The sequence below is a fragment of the Protobothrops mucrosquamatus genome, unplaced genomic scaffold, assembly GCF_001527695.2.
Source record: "Protobothrops mucrosquamatus isolate PMUCROS unplaced genomic scaffold, P.Mucros_1.0 scaffold_36, whole genome shotgun sequence".
Taxonomy (NCBI): Eukaryota; Metazoa; Chordata; class Lepidosauria; order Squamata; family Viperidae; genus Protobothrops; species Protobothrops mucrosquamatus.
Genome location: NW_015386112.1, coordinates 607,118 through 628,886, shown reverse-complemented (window position 1 = coordinate 628,886; position 21,769 = coordinate 607,118). Strand labels below are relative to the sequence as shown.

The 21,769-nt window shown below is 37.2% G+C and overlaps 2 protein-coding genes across 2 annotated transcripts in view; both read left to right on the top strand.

The window, feature by feature from the left end:
• The first annotated feature begins 1,419 nt into the window (after positions 1 to 1,419).
• LOC107282451 (fructosamine-3-kinase) lies at positions 1,420 to 9,557 on the top strand. The gene is made up of 6 exons (XM_015810231.1): positions 1,420 to 1,602; positions 3,699 to 3,850; positions 5,872 to 5,963; positions 7,083 to 7,159; positions 7,551 to 7,673; positions 8,838 to 9,557. The coding sequence occupies exons 1-6, from the start codon at positions 1,462 to 1,464 to the stop codon at positions 9,174 to 9,176; spliced, it is 924 nt and encodes a 307-aa protein (XP_015665717.1). The 5' UTR covers positions 1,420 to 1,461; the 3' UTR covers positions 9,177 to 9,557.
• Positions 9,558 to 15,785: 6,228 nt separating this feature from the next.
• TBCD (tubulin folding cofactor D) overlaps positions 15,786 to 21,769 on the top strand; it is a 152,298-nt gene continuing 146,314 nt past the window's right edge. The window contains exons 1-2 of the mRNA XM_015810193.1: positions 15,786 to 15,838; positions 18,645 to 18,859. Of these exons, the coding sequence (XP_015665679.1) occupies positions 18,667 to 18,859 (193 nt within the window). The 5' untranslated portion in view covers positions 15,786 to 15,838; positions 18,645 to 18,666. The remainder of the gene's footprint in view (positions 15,839 to 18,644; positions 18,860 to 21,769) is intronic.

The following is a 21,769-nucleotide window of genomic DNA, read 5'->3' as shown; positions in this document are numbered from 1 at the left end:
GCTTTGTGCCTAAACAGAACTAGAATTCACAGTATCTAGTTTCTATCCCACTGCCTTTAATCACTTAATCACATTGGTTCTCCTCAGTGCCATATTAAATCCAACGTTTTTATATGTGTTACTATATTTGTTAAGTACCCCACTCTTACATTTCTGAGTGATATACAGAGTGAAACATACCTAACTTGCAAAAGGCTCTGGTAACCATGAAGATGGTAGAGGACAGAAGACCTGGAGGAACATTGTCCATGGGGTCGCGATGGGTCGGACACGACTTCGCAACTAATAACAACAAACCATGAAAGTATGAACTTACAAGCTACACTGAATCCTTCCACCAAGACATGGAGATTGCAATCACCCCAAACTCCAAAAAGTCCAACAGCAGCTTCCAAATGTCATTCAAGAGTTTATAAAGGGCTTCTGCTGGGCAGGTTGGTGAACATTAAACCAGCAGCTGCCCCAACTTGTCCGTAATTCCACACAAGACGTGCAACCAGTTATCTTCAAAGCAGCATCCCTTGCTGTGACCGCAGTCTCACAAATTAACACAGGTACCAAACTCCTCAATTTTGCAGGAACAGAAACCCAGGAGAGCAGATATCTGATGACTTTTCATGCCTTTTGCTCCCCAGCCAGGTCTTAGTAGTACATGCCAGGTCTCTATTCTTGACCATCAGTATATTATAAATGGGCAGTCTTATGGTACTTCCAAGGTACCTCTAGCACCAGCTACCTAGGCCCAGTTTGGGGGGTTCTGCTTGTAGAATTATTCTATAATCTACAACGCAATGCCTCTAATATTGAAAAGGAATATATTTTAACTTGATAGTCAATAAAACCAAATTCAGCATTTATGAATTATAGATGCAGGAAATTTCAGAGAAACAACCTCTAAAACCAGCATCTTTCACACTGTAGTCCACCTGCAACCCTCTATGATAAAACTTTCGCTGTACTTTAAATTGACGTGTGCTTCCCCCTGGCAGCTAGCTACTTTATTATCGTGTGATCTAGTTTCAAATAAAAAGGGGAGGAGCTAGAGAAGCTCCATCAACAACGTTACATTGGCAAACCCGAATGATCAAGCTCTCTCGGAGGACTTTCAGACCGACCCCCCCCTACCCCCGTCCACTCGATAGTGGTGCAAGAATCCACTTTATTGCAAGAATGTTTGTTTTTCACTTGCTTTTCAAGCCTACAGCAATTCTGTTTTTCTTTGAACGAAAACCGCGCTATCTTGGATAGCGATCGTCAGACCTGTAACGCCCACTAACCGAGTTCCCCTGTTCTCCCCCCCCCCCGGTCTGCCGCGCCCCCGCCCCGCAAAGTTACGGTGTTTGATTTCGTGCGTTTCAGTTTACGTTTGGCCGCAAAGAGAGGAAAGAAAGAGCCGTAATACCAACGCCCGCTGGCGACCGAAGGCAAGAATCCTAAAGCGACAGGCAGCATTTAACAACTATGGAAAACCTGCTGAAATCTGAACTGAAAACCACCGTTTTGAAGCTCTTGGGTGGCTCAAGAGGAGGGTGCATATGCCAAGGACAAGCCTACGAAACCGACGGAGGACGAGTGTTTGTTAAAAGCCACAACAAGCCCCAGGTTAACGACACTGTAGTGACAGCTCTGTTAGCTACTAAAATGCTGCTGTTGGGAAGGCTTGGGGAGTAGGAGGGCAATCCGCTGGCAGCGGCAGCTCGTGACACAGCTGTTTGTTTTGCTCCCTTTTGCTTTTACCGCTTGCAATAAGGGTGCGCAGGATGGGTGAAGCAAATTCCGTTAAGGGGCGGATTGATTTTCTGCGCAGCTTGATCAGCATATGTTTGGGGAGGGGGCTGCGTAGGAATATCTGGTTCGTGAAATCAGCTGAAGTAATCCCGGAAATTCATAGTAATTATCTAATTAGCTCTTCTGCTCTAAATCCTCATGGAATCTCCCACTGAGTCTCGCTGGCCAATTAATTAATGCAATTAAACCAAGTTAAGCAAACATTTGATTAAATTTGGGCACCTGTACGTTTTTTTTTATTTTATGGTGATGGAAACCTATCTGCTGGCTTGTCGTTCTTTCAAAGCACTTTCAGTACTGGGAATTTACATAAATACATAAATAAACTCGTATGCTATCAGCTGCTCACCACAATCAAAGAAATTACAATAACATCAAAAAGTCAAATGCTAAATTATTTTCTCTGAAAAAAAATCATTTTTATATGAAGCAAATATAAAAATACATTTTATATTTTTCAGAATGGTATTGTTAGCATCTGGATTTTTAAAAGAAATTAATCCTGATTTTGCACATTTTAATGGTGCTGTTAAGTCACTGAGAGTCCTAGTGGGTTAAATATAAGTATATAATACAGTATATATTTACCTTTGCATGTGCTCATATCTATTGCAAAGGACATTCTAGTTGATAACCAGTATATCCAAATTTATTTCTCTGCTAGCAAATATCTACTATTTTATTAAGATGAGTTTATAATTCTTTCATTAGCTTATTGAAGAGATGAAAAATGTGCTTATTAGGCATTAATAAGAGCATGCTGCCAGAGAAGATTCAGGATTGCCCCTCATCCCATCTATATACCTACCATCTTGTGTATGTTTGATAGTTTGTAACTTTCAGTTGGGCTAAACAGTGCAACATACAGCAACATTCTTTGAATCAAAGTACTTCAGATGGGCTAACTTAGAGAATTCATCCAAAATCTGAAATCTACCACTCACATGAGACTGAAATCTGGCAAACTTGTGGCCACTTTAGCACCACCACACCTTCCAACTGCGTTTCCCAGAAACCAATGTGCTGTATGGTGCAAGTGAAGATGGCCCTCTCTCCCACCCTCTTTTCCATCTTCCTCTGGCCTCTGCGTCTAATTGGCTGGTAGCAAGGCCTGATGGTGAGTGGCCATTGGTTGCTTTGGACCTGAGGCTGAAATTTGAAATCTGTTAATGGCTGGTGAGGGAAGAACAAGGGAATGACTTGGATGCCTGCAAGAATAGGGCTACTTGGAAGACGTGGGCATTCGTGATTGATAGCTGAACATTCTTCCTCATTGGAGGGAAGGGATCTTTGGGGACAAGCCAGAACCCATTTTCTTCCTCACTAGGGCGGGGTGCTGTTTTCTTCTTAGTCTCTAGCTCTCTTTGTTCCCTTTACTTCCAGCAAATTGGCAAGCACTTTCAAGGGTCAGTTGAGAAAGAAGAGGGTTTTGAGGGCAGAGGAAACATCACAAGCCTACATTATATGTGGAAAAAACCCAACGGGTCCCAGGTTGTTTAGGGTTTTCTAAAAATGTAATTTAGTGCCCTGACTTCCTTTTGTGGGACACTTCCAATTTTTTTAAAAAAATTCTGGGCTACAGCTATCCACCATTTTTATTTTCTAAGAATTCCTATTTGGGCCAGAGACATTTTTTGAAATAAAGATGCTCTGGAGACTGGAACTTTCTTTAGCACCATGCTCTGATTATTTATTTTGTTCATGTTTATGAACTGGATGACTCTATAACAACTAGAATGAACAGAGCATCTGGCTTGTACCAAAGAACAGGTCTATGGGCACCTATTTCCGAAATGTTTACTGAGCAATGCTTCCTTCACCTGCTCCTGGATATTTGGTGTATATTTATTTACAAAAGTCCTGCAAAATTCTAACAATTTTCATTAAATTATATTCTTCTTTCTGACCAGGCTAGGATTATGTTTGAAGGTGAAATGGCAAGTTTGAGAGAAATTCAGAAAACCAACACCATACGAGTTCCCCAGCCAATTAAAGTGATGGATCTTCCTGGAAGTGGAGCCGCATTTGCTATGGAGTACATAAAAATGAGAAGCCTCAACAAGTATGTTAAAGGCTTCATTTTAGGATGTTGGTTCTCCGAATTAACATCCCTCTTCTTTTCTTTTACAATGGCAGTTCTGAAAAGACCCTATATGTTACTACCATGAAACAGTGTCTCACTGGAAGCAAAATAAATTCAGGGATGAGGATTTTCACATTTTCTTGGAGGAGGGTGTGTGTGTAAAGCTAAATGTCCTGAAACCCCTGATCAAGAGACTAATCTCTAAGGACAGAACATCTATCTATATAAATAAAAATGTAAATGTTCGTTTGTTCAAAATCTTAAATCTCCGAAAGTTCTTCACCGATTGCTTTGAAATTTTGACACAACATTGCATTTGAATACACACGTGTTTTTATATACCTACTATTATATAGATGTCACACCTGTGACAGGTAAAAACATGTTTTTGAAAAACAGCGCCATCTGTTGGACGTAAAAGCAATTTTACGTAAACAAAAACATATTACAAACGTGCGCTTTCTCTTTTCTTTCTTTTCCATTTAACTAGACTGAGCCACAGCAACGCGTGGCCGAGTACAGCTAGTTGGTAATAATACTAAACTTGTACTGATTGCTGATGATTAGGGGACTGGAGGTGTATGAAGAATGGTTGTAGGAATTAGGTATGGCTAGTCTAGTGAAAAAGATCAGGGGTGACATGATGGCAGTGTTCCAGTATCTAAGGGGCTGCCACAAAGAAGAGGGGATCAACCTATTCTCCAAAGCACCTGAAGGTAGGAAAGGAAGCAATAGATGGAAACTAATCAAGGAGAGAACCAACCTAGAACTAAGGAGAATTTTTCTGACAATTAGAACAATCAGTGGAATGACTTGCCTCCAGAAGTTGTGGGTGCTCCAACACTGGAGGTTTTTAAGAAGAGATTGGACCACGATTTGTCTGAAATCATAGAGTTTCCTGCTTGAACAGGGGGTTAGCCTAGGCCCTAGAAGACCTCCAAGGTCCTTTCCAATTCTATTATTCTGATTGATCTCCTGCCACATCCATCCAAAACTTTCCATGTGACCTTGCTTCAAGTTCCAGCACTGATGGGTCAGAACATAGTGTGGAAAATCATATTTTGGGGCGTTAACAAACTCAGATCCATAACATTCCATAGAATTTCAGTGAAGTTATACCAGCAAGGAATTCTTCCCTTTGCCAACCTATGAACCCTGTACAATGACAATCATACATACAGTATCTGTAAAGATTGGAGCATTTACCTGGTCTTGGCTGAATTGGCCAATTGGAGGCATTCAAACATTCTAAGGTTCATTTCATCTTTTAACTCTTATATGTCCATATCATAGTTAATGTGATGTTTTGTTCTAGTGTGGACACACAATCATTTGGAGAGGCCAGCCATAGCAGTATAAGAGCTTTCTTCTGGTATTGCTCATCTTAAATTTTGATAAGTTACCTTGAAACCAGCATGATGAATGTAATACCTACAGAAATTTCTCATAAGGGAGATGTGGGCAACTTGCCCTCTTAGTGGCATTTCAATTATTTTTTGTGAAGTGATTAAAAAAAGGGATTTGTCCCCAAGGGAGATAAACGATGTGATGTCAGAAATAAAAAGAATATATCCAGATTTAGGACTTATCATGGTGAGTCAATTTCTCAGAGAGATTATCATCTGACAAAACATGGCTCTTAACAAAAAAGAAAAATATAGAGTCAAAGATCTTCCTTCACTGTGCAGAGGTCCAATTATATTGGAATTGTTAAACCTTATAATTTCTCAAATAATTTTTGCAACCTGTTGGCTGGGTTCACACCCATGTTTAGGAAAAATGTTACTGGCAAGTTGTGCCTCACTGAATTATGTGAAATTGGGCAATTGGATTAATTTAATAAACTATTGATAGGGTAACCATTGTTTAACATGTTGTGCAGATACAATAATTATTTTCTAAATTATATGTGTGTGCATGCATATGTATAAAATCTCTTTTCAGGCTGATTTGAAACCACATGGTCCACAACATTGGGGTTTGTTTTCTTCTCCTTCTAGATACTCAGCAAAACTTGGTGAACAAATGGCAGATCTTCACCTTTACAATAAAGAAAATGGAGAAAAACTAAGAAAAAAAGAACAAACAATTGGTACAGTATAGTTGTTATGAACTAGGTTACTTATAATTAACAGGTTTTGAACACAACTTTAGATGGAAGCCGATGTAATTATTAGAACTCATGGTACTAAAGATATTGAAATATATAAGCAATTAATATGTCTCCCTTTCCTTTTTTGTATAAACAATTATTCTTTATAATATTGCTATTTGCTTCTGTTCTATCAGAAAATGGACATTATTATTGATTCTGAAAAAGTATATATGCAAAGCAAATCTGGTTGCCCAATCAGGCATACATCCAATGTATTTTATAGTATTTAACTCTGAGAATTTCAGTTCTTGCACTGTATGGGTAGTTCTCACTTACCAATAAAGGAGAATATTTGTAGCTCACAGCTAAAATGAGGGGTCCATGGTGCTTTCTGAGCTGGGTTGTTTTCTTGCAGATGTTTCATTACCCAAACTAGATATTATCAACAGTGCTAGTTGCTAGTTCTAGAACTGATGATATTACCTAGTTTGGATAATGAAATGTCTGCAAAAAAAGAACCAAACTCAGAGGGCATCAAGGACCCTTCAGTTCTCACTTACCATCTACAGTTGAGACTGGCAACCCTGTTGCTAAGTGATGCGGTCATAAGTGACACTTCACATGACTGCAGCTGCCTTTTGACATCAGTTCATCAGTTCCTGCATGGTCATTAAGCAAATCCCTGTGGGCTAAGCACAATGTCACATGACCTTGATTTGCAACTTCCTGTCAGCTTCCCCATTAACGTACTTGTTAGAAGCCGGCTGTGAAGTCACAAATGGTGATCATATTACCACAGGATGTTGCAACTTTTGTAAATGTGTGCCAGTTTCCAAGTGCCCAAAGTGGCTGATCTCATGAATGCAGGGACATGAAAGCTGCAACTTAGAGGCCTGGTCATAAGTCTCCATTTTTAGTGCTGTCGTAACTTTGGACCAGTCGCTGAACAAGTGGTTGGAAGTGAGGATATCTGTATTCTATCTAAGGCTGCAGTATGAAACTATTCCTTGATATGGAACTCAGTAGGATTCATTTATGAGGTGCTCAGTAAGTAGAGAAAATAAGTGTTTCTATTTTCCTGTTTGCAGTCTTACTTTTGTGAGTTTATTTTGTTAGGAGTAGGCCAGATAGAACCTAATTATGTGGATAAATTTGGATTTCATGAGGTCACCTGCTATGGCAATATAACTCAGGTAAGTTCCTTGAACAAAATATATGATGTAAGATGTAGAGTGTTAATTGTAAAGCCATCATCTCTTTCTAGACTACTGAACTTAAGTTAAATTATTTAGGTATTTTTATACCTGGCAGGTGTAAGGAAGGAAGGGAGTAAGTCTTTTCTTAGTTACAATCATTTCGTTATGTGACTGGCATTTAAAGCCCAATATTACTTCTAGCATCTTAACTGACCATACAATTTTTTTTTTGTAAACAGAGTATAGAGTTTTTGTATTCATGTTTTGCTAAGTAACATTGTGGCTGGAATTTTGCAATTGCCACAAAAATCATATGTTCAAAGAAAGTGATCTTATGCTGTAGTTGATAAATTCATAGCATCATTTTTTCACTAGTTTTATTTTGCAGATCAATGAGTGGCAAAACGACTGGCCTACTTTTTTTATTCGACACCGCCTCCAAGCCCAAATGGATTTAATAGAAAGGGATTATGGAGACAGAAAAGCAAGAGAGTTGTGGGAACAGTTAAAGGTAGGAAGAAAATGTTAGAATATTATTACATTAAAGCAACAGAAAATGTTAAGAGTACTTGCCTCTTCAGAGGCTAAAATCCAAGTGAGCATTTCTGGCTTTGTAATCAATCTACCAGCATTTATTATAGCTATGAGATTTTCTTCTCAAGAAAAAGATCAATTTATAGTTTTATTTATCCGCTGCTCTTTAACATGTTTTTTTTTCTAGCTACGATTTGATTGCTCTACAATCCTTTTTGGATGACTTGGATATAATTTTTATTTCCTTTCAGCCCCATTATAAAAATGAAATGTAAGAAATGAGTGTATATAAATCAGAACTGGAACTTCTTTACTGAAAGGAGAGCCCAAACTTGGTCTATCCTAAACTTTTGTGATGTTTGAGACCACACTGCCCTAAGCCATTATGTGGCTTGTTTGTGACCTTCCATACGGGTGAAATTCAGTCTTTGGGAAGTGTAAAACATGATGGAATGAAGTATTATATAAAATCAGTCAGTTAGTGATGGTGTAATGCAGACATGTCGAACTCGCGATGTCACGTGATGTCACGCAACCTATCGGCACAGTTTTGCCATTGCCAGCAATGGGGTGGCGCGGCTTCCACGTGACGTGTCCAGCCCGTGGGCCGGCAGTTTGACACCCCTGGTTTAATGTAACAATAGTGAAATTTTATGTTTGAATCTAGTATCAGTTTCCTTTTAGTTCTTCCATCCCTGTCTTCTTTATCTAATGATCCTATTCCATTCATAATATGGAGCTGCATTTCCTATAACTGTACTAACTTTGATATTATTTTCATTTTTTTAAAAAAAATCTGATTTAATCTCCTGCTCATTCTCTCTCTGCCTTTTTCTCCATCTCTGTCTCTCACTAGCCTGTGATCTAAAATCATTCTGAAATCAGGAAAATATACTCAAAAGCAATTATAAACATTGTCCCTATTTCACCTTATTAGGTTAAGTCATAATGAGAAGCCCAATGTTGCCAGCAAAAGCGACACAATTTGTAATATATTCAGTTTCTAAAACTAGGATTAAAAAATAAAAAAGTACTTTTATAATCTGTATGTATATTCTGATATTTGCCTTGTAGTTTCCACAGTAAATTGTTTTCTTTGCCCGCTCTTTAACCTATCTGGTTTTTTAAATTTTTTTTACAGCCAAAGATTCCAGAAATGTTTCGTGGCTTGGAAATAATTCCTGCACTTGTTCATGGTGACCTGTGGTCAGGAAATGTAGCTGAAGATGACTATGGACCAATTGTCTTTGACCCTTCTTGTTTCTATGGTCATTCAGAATTTGAACTTGCAATTGCTATGATGTTTGGGGGATTTAATAGCTCTTTCTTCTCTGCATATCACAGCAAAATCCCTAAGGCTCCAGGTTTTGAGAAACGCAATGCCCTTTATAAATTATTTAACTATATAAACCACTGGAACCATTTTGGTACAGAATTTCGGGGACCTTCTCTTAATGTAATGCAAAGCCTTTTGAAATAATTATCATGCAATATCATTCTTATTAAGTGATTCCCTGTTTGGTACCTGCTGCTACAAATGTAATGCATCAGAAATGTTACTTAAAAGACAGAAAGAGTTACATTGGTGTGATATACATCTGCTTCCTCACAAATTCTTGTATTGGCTGTTGGGACTTATGGATAATCAACTGGAAAAAAAACTTGTGGAAGATCATTTTCGTGCATGGGAACTGCAGCAAGATTACTATATGTACAAAGATGGAAAGTTTCTGAAATGTCTATGATAGGGGAATGATTAGTGAATATGATGAATTTACAGAAATGGCAAAACTTACTTGTTTGATTAGGGAGAAGACAAGTACAATTATGACTGTCTGGAAACCCTTTATGGACTTTTTGCTGAAAACTGGAAAAATTTGAACTGGTGATTGATGGAGTTGATGATTAGAAAGGGAAGATATGGGAAGAAAGGAATTATGCTATAACCTTGAAGAGGAAGTATAGAAGGTAAATATTTTGTAATTGCTATTAAGAAGATTGGAAGCCGATCCTTTATATATATTCTTTTTCCTCCTTTTCATTCTTCTTTTTTTATTTAGTCACTTGCTCTGATTCTTTTTTTACTTTTTATTTTGTTTACTTTTATGTTTGCTTCTACTATTGTATAAAATACTAAATTTTATACAACAAAATTTAATAAAATCACAGACTCACACATGTATTGGCCTTGTGGGTCAGTATAAACATTTAGAGCTGAAACTTATGCTGTTGTTATTTAATCCTTCAAAGATTCATGCAAGGCTTATAGATAGAGGCAATGCTTCTAATATTTTAATTTTAATTCTTATTGACTCAGTGTAGTAACCTAAAAGAAATCATGGATAATGAAATTTTACTCTTCATATCTTTTCATTTTCTCCCCATATAAGAAGAATTACAGTAAAATGTTAAAAAATAGAGAATATTAGTCACTGATTTCCATACCACTTCAGGATTTATTTGACTGCTGTGCTGCATTTATATACTGTATCTCATTTGAAAAAAATATTCTAAGCTCTCCTTTCCATTAGAAAATAAGTTGCATTGTTATTTTATAACAATAGATTTTTGAGGTTTAGAATTTCCAGCATCTCCAAAAAAGCTTTACAATAGGATGTTGAAAATAACAATCTTTGAAATGTATATTAAAAATGCTTATGTGGTAAATGAAATATAAATGATTTGAGAGAAATTTTATTTATAACAGTTGATGGTTTCATAATTATGCACTAACATAGATGAACTATTTATTGAAATAAAATATTCAATATCTATGATTGTTTTTTTTCCTAAAAATATCTCGTTATTACATTTTTAAGAGAGCAGGCTTGCAAAATTACTTAGTAATACTGATTCCAGTGAATTCCCAGATAAGTCTGGATAGGGTTCTTGTATGTAATATTATAACACTAGCTGTCATGTTGTGTCTTTTTCTTTTATCACAAGATAAATTTATGGATAAGCTTACAACATGTAATCCTTAATAATACAGAACTTGAATAAGAGTTATTGTACATATAATATGAAATCAAAAGAAAGCAAAGCCCTATTTACATCATTTGAAATTAGAGTTCTTCTAACTGTAAGTTCAGGTATGTAAATTTGGGATACTTTATCCTTGTTCAAACTTAATTGCAAGGCAAGTAAGGGGGAGAGAACAGGCCATAATCCAAATGACAAAACCTCAGAGGTTACTTGGGGCCTATAGGCTAGATATTCATCACTTTCATTTTAACAGTTTATAGTAAATGGGATTGAATATGACCTCCATATAATATATACTGTAGGAATATTTAAAGAAAAAAAATGGGGAAACAAAGAATCTTCTCCCTTCTCTCAATGAATACGAAATTGGGATTTGATGGTCTCAATAACAGCTCTGCTTCAGCGGGTCTATGTCTCTACATTTTGTCCTTTTGACATGTTAATCTCAAGGGGAATTGGTAACAAACAAGAAACTGTTTCTTGGATTTGTAGCTAATCAAGGTTTCACCTTGTATTGATCAGTAATATAGTTGTCCTGCATTTTGAAGAATTGTAGAGCAGTAGCTGAGTCTTGTAAATGAAGATGAAATGGCAGCATACAGTTTCTGTAACCCACTCAGAGATAAATGGGTGGTATGATTAATGCCTCCTTGTCAATCTGTGTATGTTTTTACTTGGAAAGGCAGTTATTTTGGGGGGATTTCAGAAAAAGGAGTGTGTGTGGGAGGTTATATCAGTTGCTCCTAACCTTCGAGTGCAGCAGGCGAAGGTTGAAGGGGAGTGAGAAGGAAAAAAGACCCATTGTCTCTTTCCTGAATATATAAGATTCCGACATCAACCTAGATTGAACACTTATGACCAAATCAGTGGTGAGGCTAAAATCATAATTAGACAGGGTTTTTTTAATCAAAAGAAATGATAGTGCGGTATGATTTTTGTTCAAGTGTCAATGAATAGGAAAGGGAAGTTTAACATCTTCTTCCCTGATATACTTTAGATGAAGTCCTATTACTCCCCAGCACCCCCCTTTCATTAGGGTCAGTACGATCCATTTTTCCTTCCTGGGATCAACAGCAATTACAAAGAATAGAAGATTTCCTTTTAATTTCCTTTGAAACATCCTGTTTACATCTCTCAAACTCTGGTAACCTTAATGTGAAGCTCCTAGTGATTACATTCCTAAAATGGAAATTTGGAAATGCTTATCAAGCTTTATAAGCAATTTGTCGCAGATCAAATCACTATGATGTGAACTTAAAGCAATTCCCCTTATCTTTCTATTCCACAGAAATATCTAGGATAAATAAAAAAGAAATCTTCAAAGCATTGCTCTATCTTAAGAAATCTTGGTAAACAAGATTTTAAGCTCCAACAATTACTTAAATATGGCCATGCTAGATCAAAGAAAAAATCCCATCACTGATTATCATCTTCTTGTACCCTCATTCTATTCCTCCTTTTGGTTGATGACCTAATCCCACTGCCAGAGTCAGTAAAATGTCAGTAAGGGAACCTCTTCCTCGGCTTTTCTCTTCTCCCATATCACCAATACACTCTAAATGCCAGGTGACTGAACCTGATCTATAACTGTTTTCGCCCTTAAGAATGGTCTGAACATCCACTACATTGCCTAATTACTATATTAAGCATACCTAATAAATTATATGCTCGCGTCTTGCATTATAAACTATTGGATTGATTGGAGTAGAAAAAACTCTTAGTAATATTTTGGGAGGCAGATGTTCAATCGGTGTGCCATTTTACATTTCTAATAGAGAAACACACATATGGCCAACACACATATCTCCATATGTCCTTTCTTTTCCAAGGGCAAATTATGATGAAACTGTCCCTCAAATCTATGGTTTGGTGGCTACTCTTCTTAATTAGGATGCTGTAATAAAATACAATGACAAAAAGCTAAATGGGACAGAGCTTAAAAACCTTACTGTAAATATTCTAATATGCCAAGGTGTGAAACAATGTTGTATTATAGCTCCCTTTTTTTAATTCAGTGGTACCTACCTTAACTTGAAAGGAATTCCGTCCTTCTAAACTCAGTGACATGCACTTTGACAGTATTGCTGATAATGTTCTTTTGCTTACAAAGGTGGGCCTTGGAGGAATTTTGTAAGGTGGAAAAAAGCTTACAACTTGAAAAGACCTAGTCACAGAAACATCAATGACAAATTAGAAATAATAAAATGGAAAAAGTTCTTCAATTTTTCAAGTCTTAAGAGCTTGGTAGAAACAAATTAGGGCCATTTCTTCCAGAAGCACCAAGGTAATTCTATGCTTTTTCATTACAAAGGAGGGAGATACATACCTGCTGCCATAAAGGTTTTTAATGCTAAAACTATATACAAAATTCTGTATAGTGCATAGCATTCCACCTATAAGATTCAAAGCCCTTGGATGTTGTTCAGTATGCATTTTTCTTCCACATCCCATGCTGTATTTCAAATGTATGGAGATGACTGTCCATGTTTGCCCACTTTCTTATTGCTGTTTTTCAGGGGCTCAGTGGACCATTAATTGTCCTTGATATATTTTTTATCAGACTGGAAGAAAAAAAAACCTTAACCTGATTTGTATTACCGAGTCTATTTACTAGTATAGAAGAACCCAAAGTTGAAATCTGTCAATCTTTGACATTGCATGACAGGTGGCTTTTGGGTGCTGTGGGTAACTTTCAGTGCTGGTTTCCAATGTGGAAAACTTATATATCCACAAATTACTAATTCAGCTTTATTTGCACAGCATACTACAGAGCCTTTTCTTCATCTCACACCTTACCCCTAGCAGTACTAGTTGGGAGATCTCATTCAGTGAGAGATGATGCCCTTGTGATCAGAATGAACCTAAGAATTTATCACATGTATTTTCCCCACTGCCTTTTCTATACTAGTTTACATATAGGTAAATTGTACTCTCTTGCAAAAAAACCCGCAATATCTTTTATGGGAGGTGGTTTATTTCCTACCAGTAGAACTCTATCATTACCTTTAGATTTGTTAAGTTTCTATCTACAATGATTTCCATAGGAAAGCACATGACCTAATCATGGATTAATAACATTATTAAGTCTTTCTTTTTTCTTTTACCATCTTTTATTTTGTTTTATTCTATTTTGTTTTATACTGTTTAATTATTTATTTTTAAGTTTTATATGACAATTTTGTTATATTTGGTATTAAGCAATATCAAATATAACAAAACAATCATATAAAACCTAAAATAAATAAACAGTATAAAACAATAGAAATAAATTTTTTTAAGGAATCTTAATAAGAGTTCAAGTCATAATTATTTAAATATTGCCATGCTAAATCAGATTAATGTACCACTACACCAGGGGTGTCAAACTGCCGGCCTGTGGGCTGGATGCGTCATCCAGAAGCCGTGCCCACCCCGTTGCCGGTAATGGCAAAACTGTCCTGATATGTTGTGTGATGTCACGTGATGTCGCGAGTTTGACATGTCTGCACTACACTGTCTTTAATCAGATTCAGAAGTTACCCCTCAGCGTTGGCTGAGATATTTTTTTTCATCCAAAGAGAAAATGGCCTTGGTTCTGGTGTTAATATCTGTCTGGTAAAGAGCTGTAATTTCAGCATGGAACTCCTCTGGGTTGCATCTTTGATTAATATTTGATGCCTGTTCAAAGTTACAATGGCACTGAAAAAAGTGACATGACCAGTTTTCACACATATGATCATTTTAGCATTCCCACAGTCATGTGATCAAACTTTGGGTGCTTGGCAACTGGTATGTATATTTACGATGGTTGCAGTGTCCTGGCATCCTGGGATTGTCATTTGCAACCTTCTTAGGAAGCTTCTGACAAGCAAGGAAAGCCAGACTTAATGACCACATGTTTCACTTAACAAACTTCAGTGATTCACTTAACCATGGCAAAAAGGTCATAAAATGGGGCACTACTCATTTAACAACTGTCTTAATTAGCAACAGATATTATGGGCTCAACTGTGGTCGTACGTCGAGGACTACCTGTAATGACATCCATATATATGCTCCACATTCAAATGTTCAAATACAGATGCTATAACTCTATGGGGGCCCTTGGTGCTCTTGGAACCTGGTGATCTTCTTGCAGACATTTCATTCAAACCTGTAATTCAATCCTGAGCTACAAACATTCTATCAGTACTATGATTCTAATGCAGTTATTTCTGCATTGACCTATTAGAACTGAATTATACTTCGTTTCCATTATTATTATTAATTAAATCTATTATGGCAGGGGTTCCCAACCCCTGGTCTGTGGACCAGTACCAGGCCATAGCATGCCAGCAACCTGTCAGCACAAATAAGCAATCCATCTGCAAGATGCAGACAGCACACGAAACTACACACTCTTCAGTCCGTGGAAAAACCTCTCTCCATGGAACCGGTCCTTGGTGCCCAAAAGGTTGGGGACCTCTGTATTATGGCCACCCACACCAAAAGACTATTTTATTATTGCTAGACTGTTCTTTAATTGAATAAGAGTATGTTCTTATTCTGTACATACATTCACTTATGACTGTGACCCAGCCAATTTGTAAGGTACCTCTCAAAGGTAGACTTAGGTGTGTGAGAAGGGTTTTTATTTAATTTCTATTTTTAGATCCCTTCCTTTCCTTTCCCATCCCCTCCAGTCTCCTGGGCAGATTCTATAATAGACAAAACAATATATAACATCCTTTCTAAAAGACAAAAACGCACAATACACCCATGAGTGTACCATCCTGAATTCTTTCTTTGGAAGAATGGGATAATAACTATTCTCCGCCCTTCTTGTCCCCATCCTTTTTTAACCTTTACTGGCGCTGAGGCTGAACCTTTTCTATGAAATGCACTTGATGAGAAATTGGTGTAGCGCCCCACCTGGCCCGTAGCGAAGAACAGCTTTGCTACTGCGGGATTAAGAGAAAACGGGCGGGGGACGTCAAAACCTCCAACCGCTGCAGAAGGGAGATCACCAGCCCTGCCAACTCCTTTCTTTCCGCCCCTCCCCTCCCCTTCGCTAAGCTCCTCCCCCTCCTCCTGAAGGCAGAATCCTGACGTTTTCAGCTTTTCTGACCCACGCGGGGAGCCGTAGAGCGGAGGCCTGGCCTTGGTAGGCGCCAACGACGAGCCTCGTTGGTTGTTAAGGTAATGAAAGCTTCGGCGGGGCGGAAAGAGGGGCCGATTACAGAGGGTTGCCCGAGCCTCTACGAGAGGCGGAGTGGAAAGTCGGTCTGGTTGGAGGGAGATTGGGTCATTCAGAGGCGCGGAGGGAAGAGATGTGGCCCGGTCCGCCCAGGGAGAGAATTCCCTAAAAGCAGGATGCTGGGTGTCCCAACCATCCTCTTCCACCGCCTCTTCCTTAGGAAATACATTTAAGTCTATGCCAAGGCGTGGCGAGAACAAATCAAGTCGGGGGAATTGGGTCTAAGGGTGGTCAAAGTGCTTTAGCTTTATTCTTGAATATTGGTCCTTCCGCAGTAAATGGAAACACCCAGCCCTTGGAAACATAGGCATGATAGGAAAGATTGTTCCGGTGTATTGCGTGGTATTTAAAACCTGCAGGCCGGCTATAATTACTTACAGCTCAAGATTTTTTCTACCGCTATATTTTATTTGCAGAGCAAACCGGTTTTCAGAGCCATCCAATTTCTGCAGATTGAGGATGAAGGAAGATGCCTCCTTCAGGCTTTATGCAGATTCCATTCTGGCAAATGATAGCCAACAGCTAGGATTTTTTTTTTTAGGCAGCTTTTCATGGGTGATGCTGAAAAACCAGGCAAGAATATCCATTGGAAGGAATTGGTGCTCACTTAGGTTGATAGAAATTATTGCAAATAAGCATTGACTAGATTGGACCCTATTCAAACTAAGTATTGACTAAGCAAATAAGTATTGACTAAGCAAATAAGTATTGACTAGATTGGACCCTATTCAAACTAAGGCAGCCTAAACACCAGTTACTATAAATAAAACATGGAAAGGATTGTGAAAGGAAAATCAAGGGACCAAAGAAAGAAAGAAATGAGATGAGATGAGTGATATTGTTTATTCAGTGAACTTTCTGAAGACTTATTTGCTGCCTTCAATAGCTGGAGGTGATATACATAGTGCTCCTTCCTTCCGTATTTCCCCATTACAAACTTGTGAGTTTGTGGGACCCGAAAGTGAACGACTAACCCCAAGACACCTAGTGAAAAGATTGCGTGTATATGTGGACATATATATTGTACTGCTTGCACCAGTACTTCTGTGTCTGTGCGTGCAGTCTCAGCCCACACATTGCATTTAACCTTTGTGATTAAGATTGACCTTTTTATTCTAAAGATATACTTGAATAAAGTTTATTGTACAAAATGTAGCTTGGGGCTGAAGAGGTATAGACTATACAGGGGTAGTCAACCTTGGCTCTTTTATGACTCGTGGACTTCAACTCCCAGAATTCCTGAGCCAGCTGTGCTGGCTCAGGAATTCTGGGAGTTGAAGTCCACGAGTCATAAAAGAGCCAAGGTTGACTACCCCTGGACTATATAATTAAAGGCTGTAAATATAATTTGTGTTCCTTGCTTAATGTGAGGAATAAGGAAATTTGGCATACCATGTAGAAAAAATACATAGAGCGATAAATTTTTAAGAGGTATATTCTCAAAAATACAGTCGAGAATTATGAATTTGATTTTTGTCTCAACTGAATCCAGTCGTTTAAAAAAAGTGTGCATGAAGTCCATTAGTGGAAGAAAGAGTATTAAGTACTGATTTTTAAGTTTTTCTATAAGCATGAACCATACAAACCACACAACAGCTTCTTGATTGTTGTTTACATTTTATATTAAGTTATTGTGTTGTTTTTAAATGTTGTGAGTTACTATTGTGAGATGGAAGGCTATATAAATTGAAAAAACCCCAAATATATTTGTCTGCAAAAATATAGCCCATCTCTAATATATAAATGACATAACTAAAATGCCATTGTCATATTGGTGTATATAGATATACTTTGCATTATTTGTATCTTATTGTGCTTTTATATTGCAGAGTCACCCATGATCATTTGACAGTGCAACAAATAAATAAATAGCATCAGTAGCTTTCTGAGCCTGTTACAATATATCCATGGCCCATTTCTTCAGTCTGTCTCATCTTTCCTTTTACTGAATAAACTTAATTTAACATTTTAAATAATTTAATAGAAGAGGCATTATAATTTATCTGATTTCCATTCCTTTTTGGGGACATTCCACTTTTTTCTCAAAATAAATTCTTTACTTACTTTATAATGGTCTTTACTACATATGAATTTCAGTGGATCTTAATTATGTCAGTATCCATTTTTAATTCCTGTTGATTTTTTGAGTGGTATATTATAGGAAAACCAAGAAAAAGGTCTCATACTTCATTAACGCTCCAATTATTTGCTGTGGATGTTCTTAATCTTTTGTTTTATGACCCTTTCCTAAATCTACCTTATGGATTAAAGCTGGACCCTCTGCATACAAAACATATATCCTTCCTCATAGTTAAAGCTTCTCTGAAATTTATTTATTTATATTTAAGGAAAGAGATGGGAGGGAAAATTGTCACATATTTTAATAGAAATAACTCTTCTTTGTATGCTACTGTTAATTGTCTTTATTTTGAAGATAGAATAGTCATAGTCCAGTTTGGATCAAAAAGTCTTAGATCTCTCTAAAATGGAGTGAGGTCTAATGGGGAAAAATGGATTTGCTTAATGACTTTGTGATTCACTTAACCACATTGATTCAGTTAATGACTATGGCAAAAAAGTGGTAAAATTGGGCACAATTCACTTAACAACCATCTTGCTTTATAACAGAAAGTCCAGTTCCAATTGTGATCATAAGGATTACCTGTACTTCTGTTATGGATTGTTATTATGAAACAAATGAATAATTTTAACTCTAACTTTAATGTTAATTTGCTTTCATTTTGCTAGAAAATAATTTATCAGAAAGGAGATGGTTTTAAATGAGATGAACAATGATGGATGCGATCAAGAGGACAAAAAATGCTTGGAGCCTGATGTCATCGCGAAAGGAAACATACTTGAAAGTTTTACAGAGAGTCAAGAAATGCAGGAGATGATTAATCATCTTAGATTGGTATATGAAGATCTGATACTACGAGAAAGGGTTCTTGAAAAATTTAAAGGTATGAGATAATATTTTTTTTAAAAAGGTAAAAACTTAGGGACAATTAAAAATCAATTTTGGTCAGGATCTTTATTAGAAATATTTGTGTGCGTGCTATTTGTATAAATAATTGGAAATGTTATTTCCATTGTTTGCCAAGTGCAGTATAAGAGTAATCATTTAAGACTATTCATTTCCCTTTATTTACTAACTAAGTATTTTTTCTAGTTCATCAATAAAGTAGAACTTAAATGTGAATATAAAATTCTCTTAGTCTCAGCCTAGTAACTTTTTCTACTAAAATGAACTCTTACATTTTAATTTGAACAAACTCAGAGAGAATCTAGGAAAGATTCCATGGATGAAAATCCTAATGGGGAAAACAATCCAAGAAGCGAGGGAAACTGCAAAATGCGATCATAAAAGCCCATACCGGCACAATACCACTGAAAAAGAAAAACAAGAAATTCAAGAAGAAACCAACATGGCTGCACAACTATCTCTCTGACAAACTGAAAGACAAAAAGGACAAATACAAAAAATGGAAAGAGGGACACATAACTAAGGCTGATTATCAGCAGACAGCCAGAACATGCAACATGAAGTCAGGAAAGCAAAGGCTCAGAACGAACAAAGACTTGCAACAGAAATCAACAATAATAAAAAAAGTTTCTTCCAACATATTAACAGCAAGAAAAAAGTCAAGGAAATTGTAGGTCCACTAAAGAGAGAAGATGGCAAGGAAATAACAGGCAACAGAGAAAGTAGAGCTGCTTAACTCATACTTTGCATCAGTCTTCACCCAAAAGGAAACTGTAGCCCAACATACCAAAAAAACCACTACAAAAGACAAACTAGAAACAAAAATTAAAATAAGCAAGAAAATGGTAAGAGAACACCTATTCAATCTTGATGAATATAAATCACCAGGACCCGACAGATTACATCCCAGAGTTCTGAAGGAGCTGGCAAATGTTATATCAGAACCATTGTACCACATCTTTCATAAATCCTGGAACACCGGGGAAATACCTGAGGATTGGAAAAGGGCTGATGTTCCCGTCTTCAAGAAAGGGAAAAAAACGGACATAGGAAACTACAGACCAATCAGTTTAACATCAATACTTAGGAAGATCCTAGAAAAGATAATCAAAAAACATCTGCGAACTAGAAACAAAGTTATAACTATTAGCCAGCACGGGCTTGTTAAAACTCATCAAATTTGCAGATGACACCAAACTGTCAGGAGTAGCCAACACTCCAGAAGACAAACTCAGGATCCAAAAAGATCTTGACAAACTTGAACAATGTGTTCTATCCAACAAAATGAGTTTCAATGTGGAAAAAAGCAAAATTTTACATTTAGGCAGGAAAAATCAAAGGTACAACTACAGATTGGATGAGACCTGTCTTAAAAACAGTAACTGTGAGAGGGACCTTGGAGTCCTAGTGGACGATCACTTGACTATGAGCCAGCAGTGTGCAGCAGTAGCCAAAAAAACTAATATAATCCTGGGTTGTATAAACAGGCATAGAATCAAGATCACGCGAAGTATTAGTACCTCTTTATAAAACCCTAGTAAGACCACACCTGGAATACTGCAGCCAATTTTGGTTACTATATCACAAAAAAGATGTTGAGAGTTTGGAAAAATTTCAGAGAAGAGCAACTAAGATGATTAAAGGCCTGGAGACTAAAACATACAAAGAACGGCTGCAGGACTTGGGTTTGTCTAATCTAAAGAAAAGAAGAAATAGGAGAGACATGATAGCAGTATTCCAGTATTTGAGGGGCTGCCACCAAGAAGATGGGGTTACGTTATTCACCAAAGCGCCAGAGGGCAGGACAAGAAACATTGGTTGGAAACTGATGAAAGAGAGAAGCAACCTGGAATTAAGGAGAAACTTCCTGACAGTGAGGACAATTAACCAGTGGAACAACTTGTCTCCAGAAATCGTGGGTGCTCCATCACTGGAAATTTTTAAGAAGAGGTTAGACAGTCACTTGTCTGAGATGGTATAGGTTCTCCTGCTTGAGCAGGGGGCTGGACTAGAAGATCTCCAAGGTCCCTTCTAGCTGTATTCTATTTTATTTTCATTAGGAAGGGTAATGACTCAATTGGAATTCACAGAGGAGCACACTGTTTTGAAGCCCCTTCCTCTCCTTTTTAATTTTAATTATTTTATTCTTGTTTTTAACTGTTTTTATTATATTTATATATAGCTTTTATGTTTTTTGTCTATTTGTACATTGACCAGAGTTGCTCTGTGAGGGAGATAGATGGTGTGTGTGTGTGTGTGTGTATGTGCGTGTGCAAAAGTATTCTTAAATGATTGCATTTAATAGCTGGTGAGGTTGATTAAAAATTAATGGACTGCCAAGAGTTTTAACAATAAAAGTAGCATTTAAGATCCTAGTTTATTAAATATGTAGTCCCACAATGGTATCCTAAATAATTCTGAAAATTGTTGGATCCTATAGGAAGAGACATTGAGACATTGACATTGAGACATTGAGAGTGATTGAGTGAGGGGCTGTAGCGAAATTGGGGAAGTAGGAAAGCCCTGCTCTATAAAATCTATTCCATTAACAGAACAATAATGGAGATGTTAGCTTTTGCTTTTATGCTAACTTTGTTACTTCATAATCTTTTTATGTAAATCATTACTAATAATACAAGTAGACTTTGCCTAAGAAATGCTCATTCAGCCACTGTTCAAAGTTATGACAGTGCTGGAAAAGGAAATTTATAACTGGTCTTTGAACTTATGGCCATTGCAGCTTCCCTGCAGTCATGTGATAGCGCTTTGGGACCTTAGCAACCAGTACACAGCATCCTATGGTTATTTGTTCACCATTTACATCAGAAACCAGGTCTGATAAGCCAAGTTAGTGGGAAAATTGGTAGGAAGTTGGAAGCCACAGTCA

Coding starts and splice junctions, on each gene's coding strand:
- LOC107282451 (XM_015810231.1), top strand. CDS start 1,462: ATGGAAAACCTGCTGAAATCTGAACTGAAAACCACCGTTTTGAAGCTC. Junction 1,603..3,698: donor AAAGCCACAACAAGCCCCAG/GTTAACGACACT, acceptor CTTTCTGACCAG/GCTAGGATTATGTTTGAAGG. Junction 3,851..5,871: donor AAAATGAGAAGCCTCAACAA/GTATGTTAAAGG, acceptor TTCTCCTTCTAG/ATACTCAGCAAAACTTGGTG.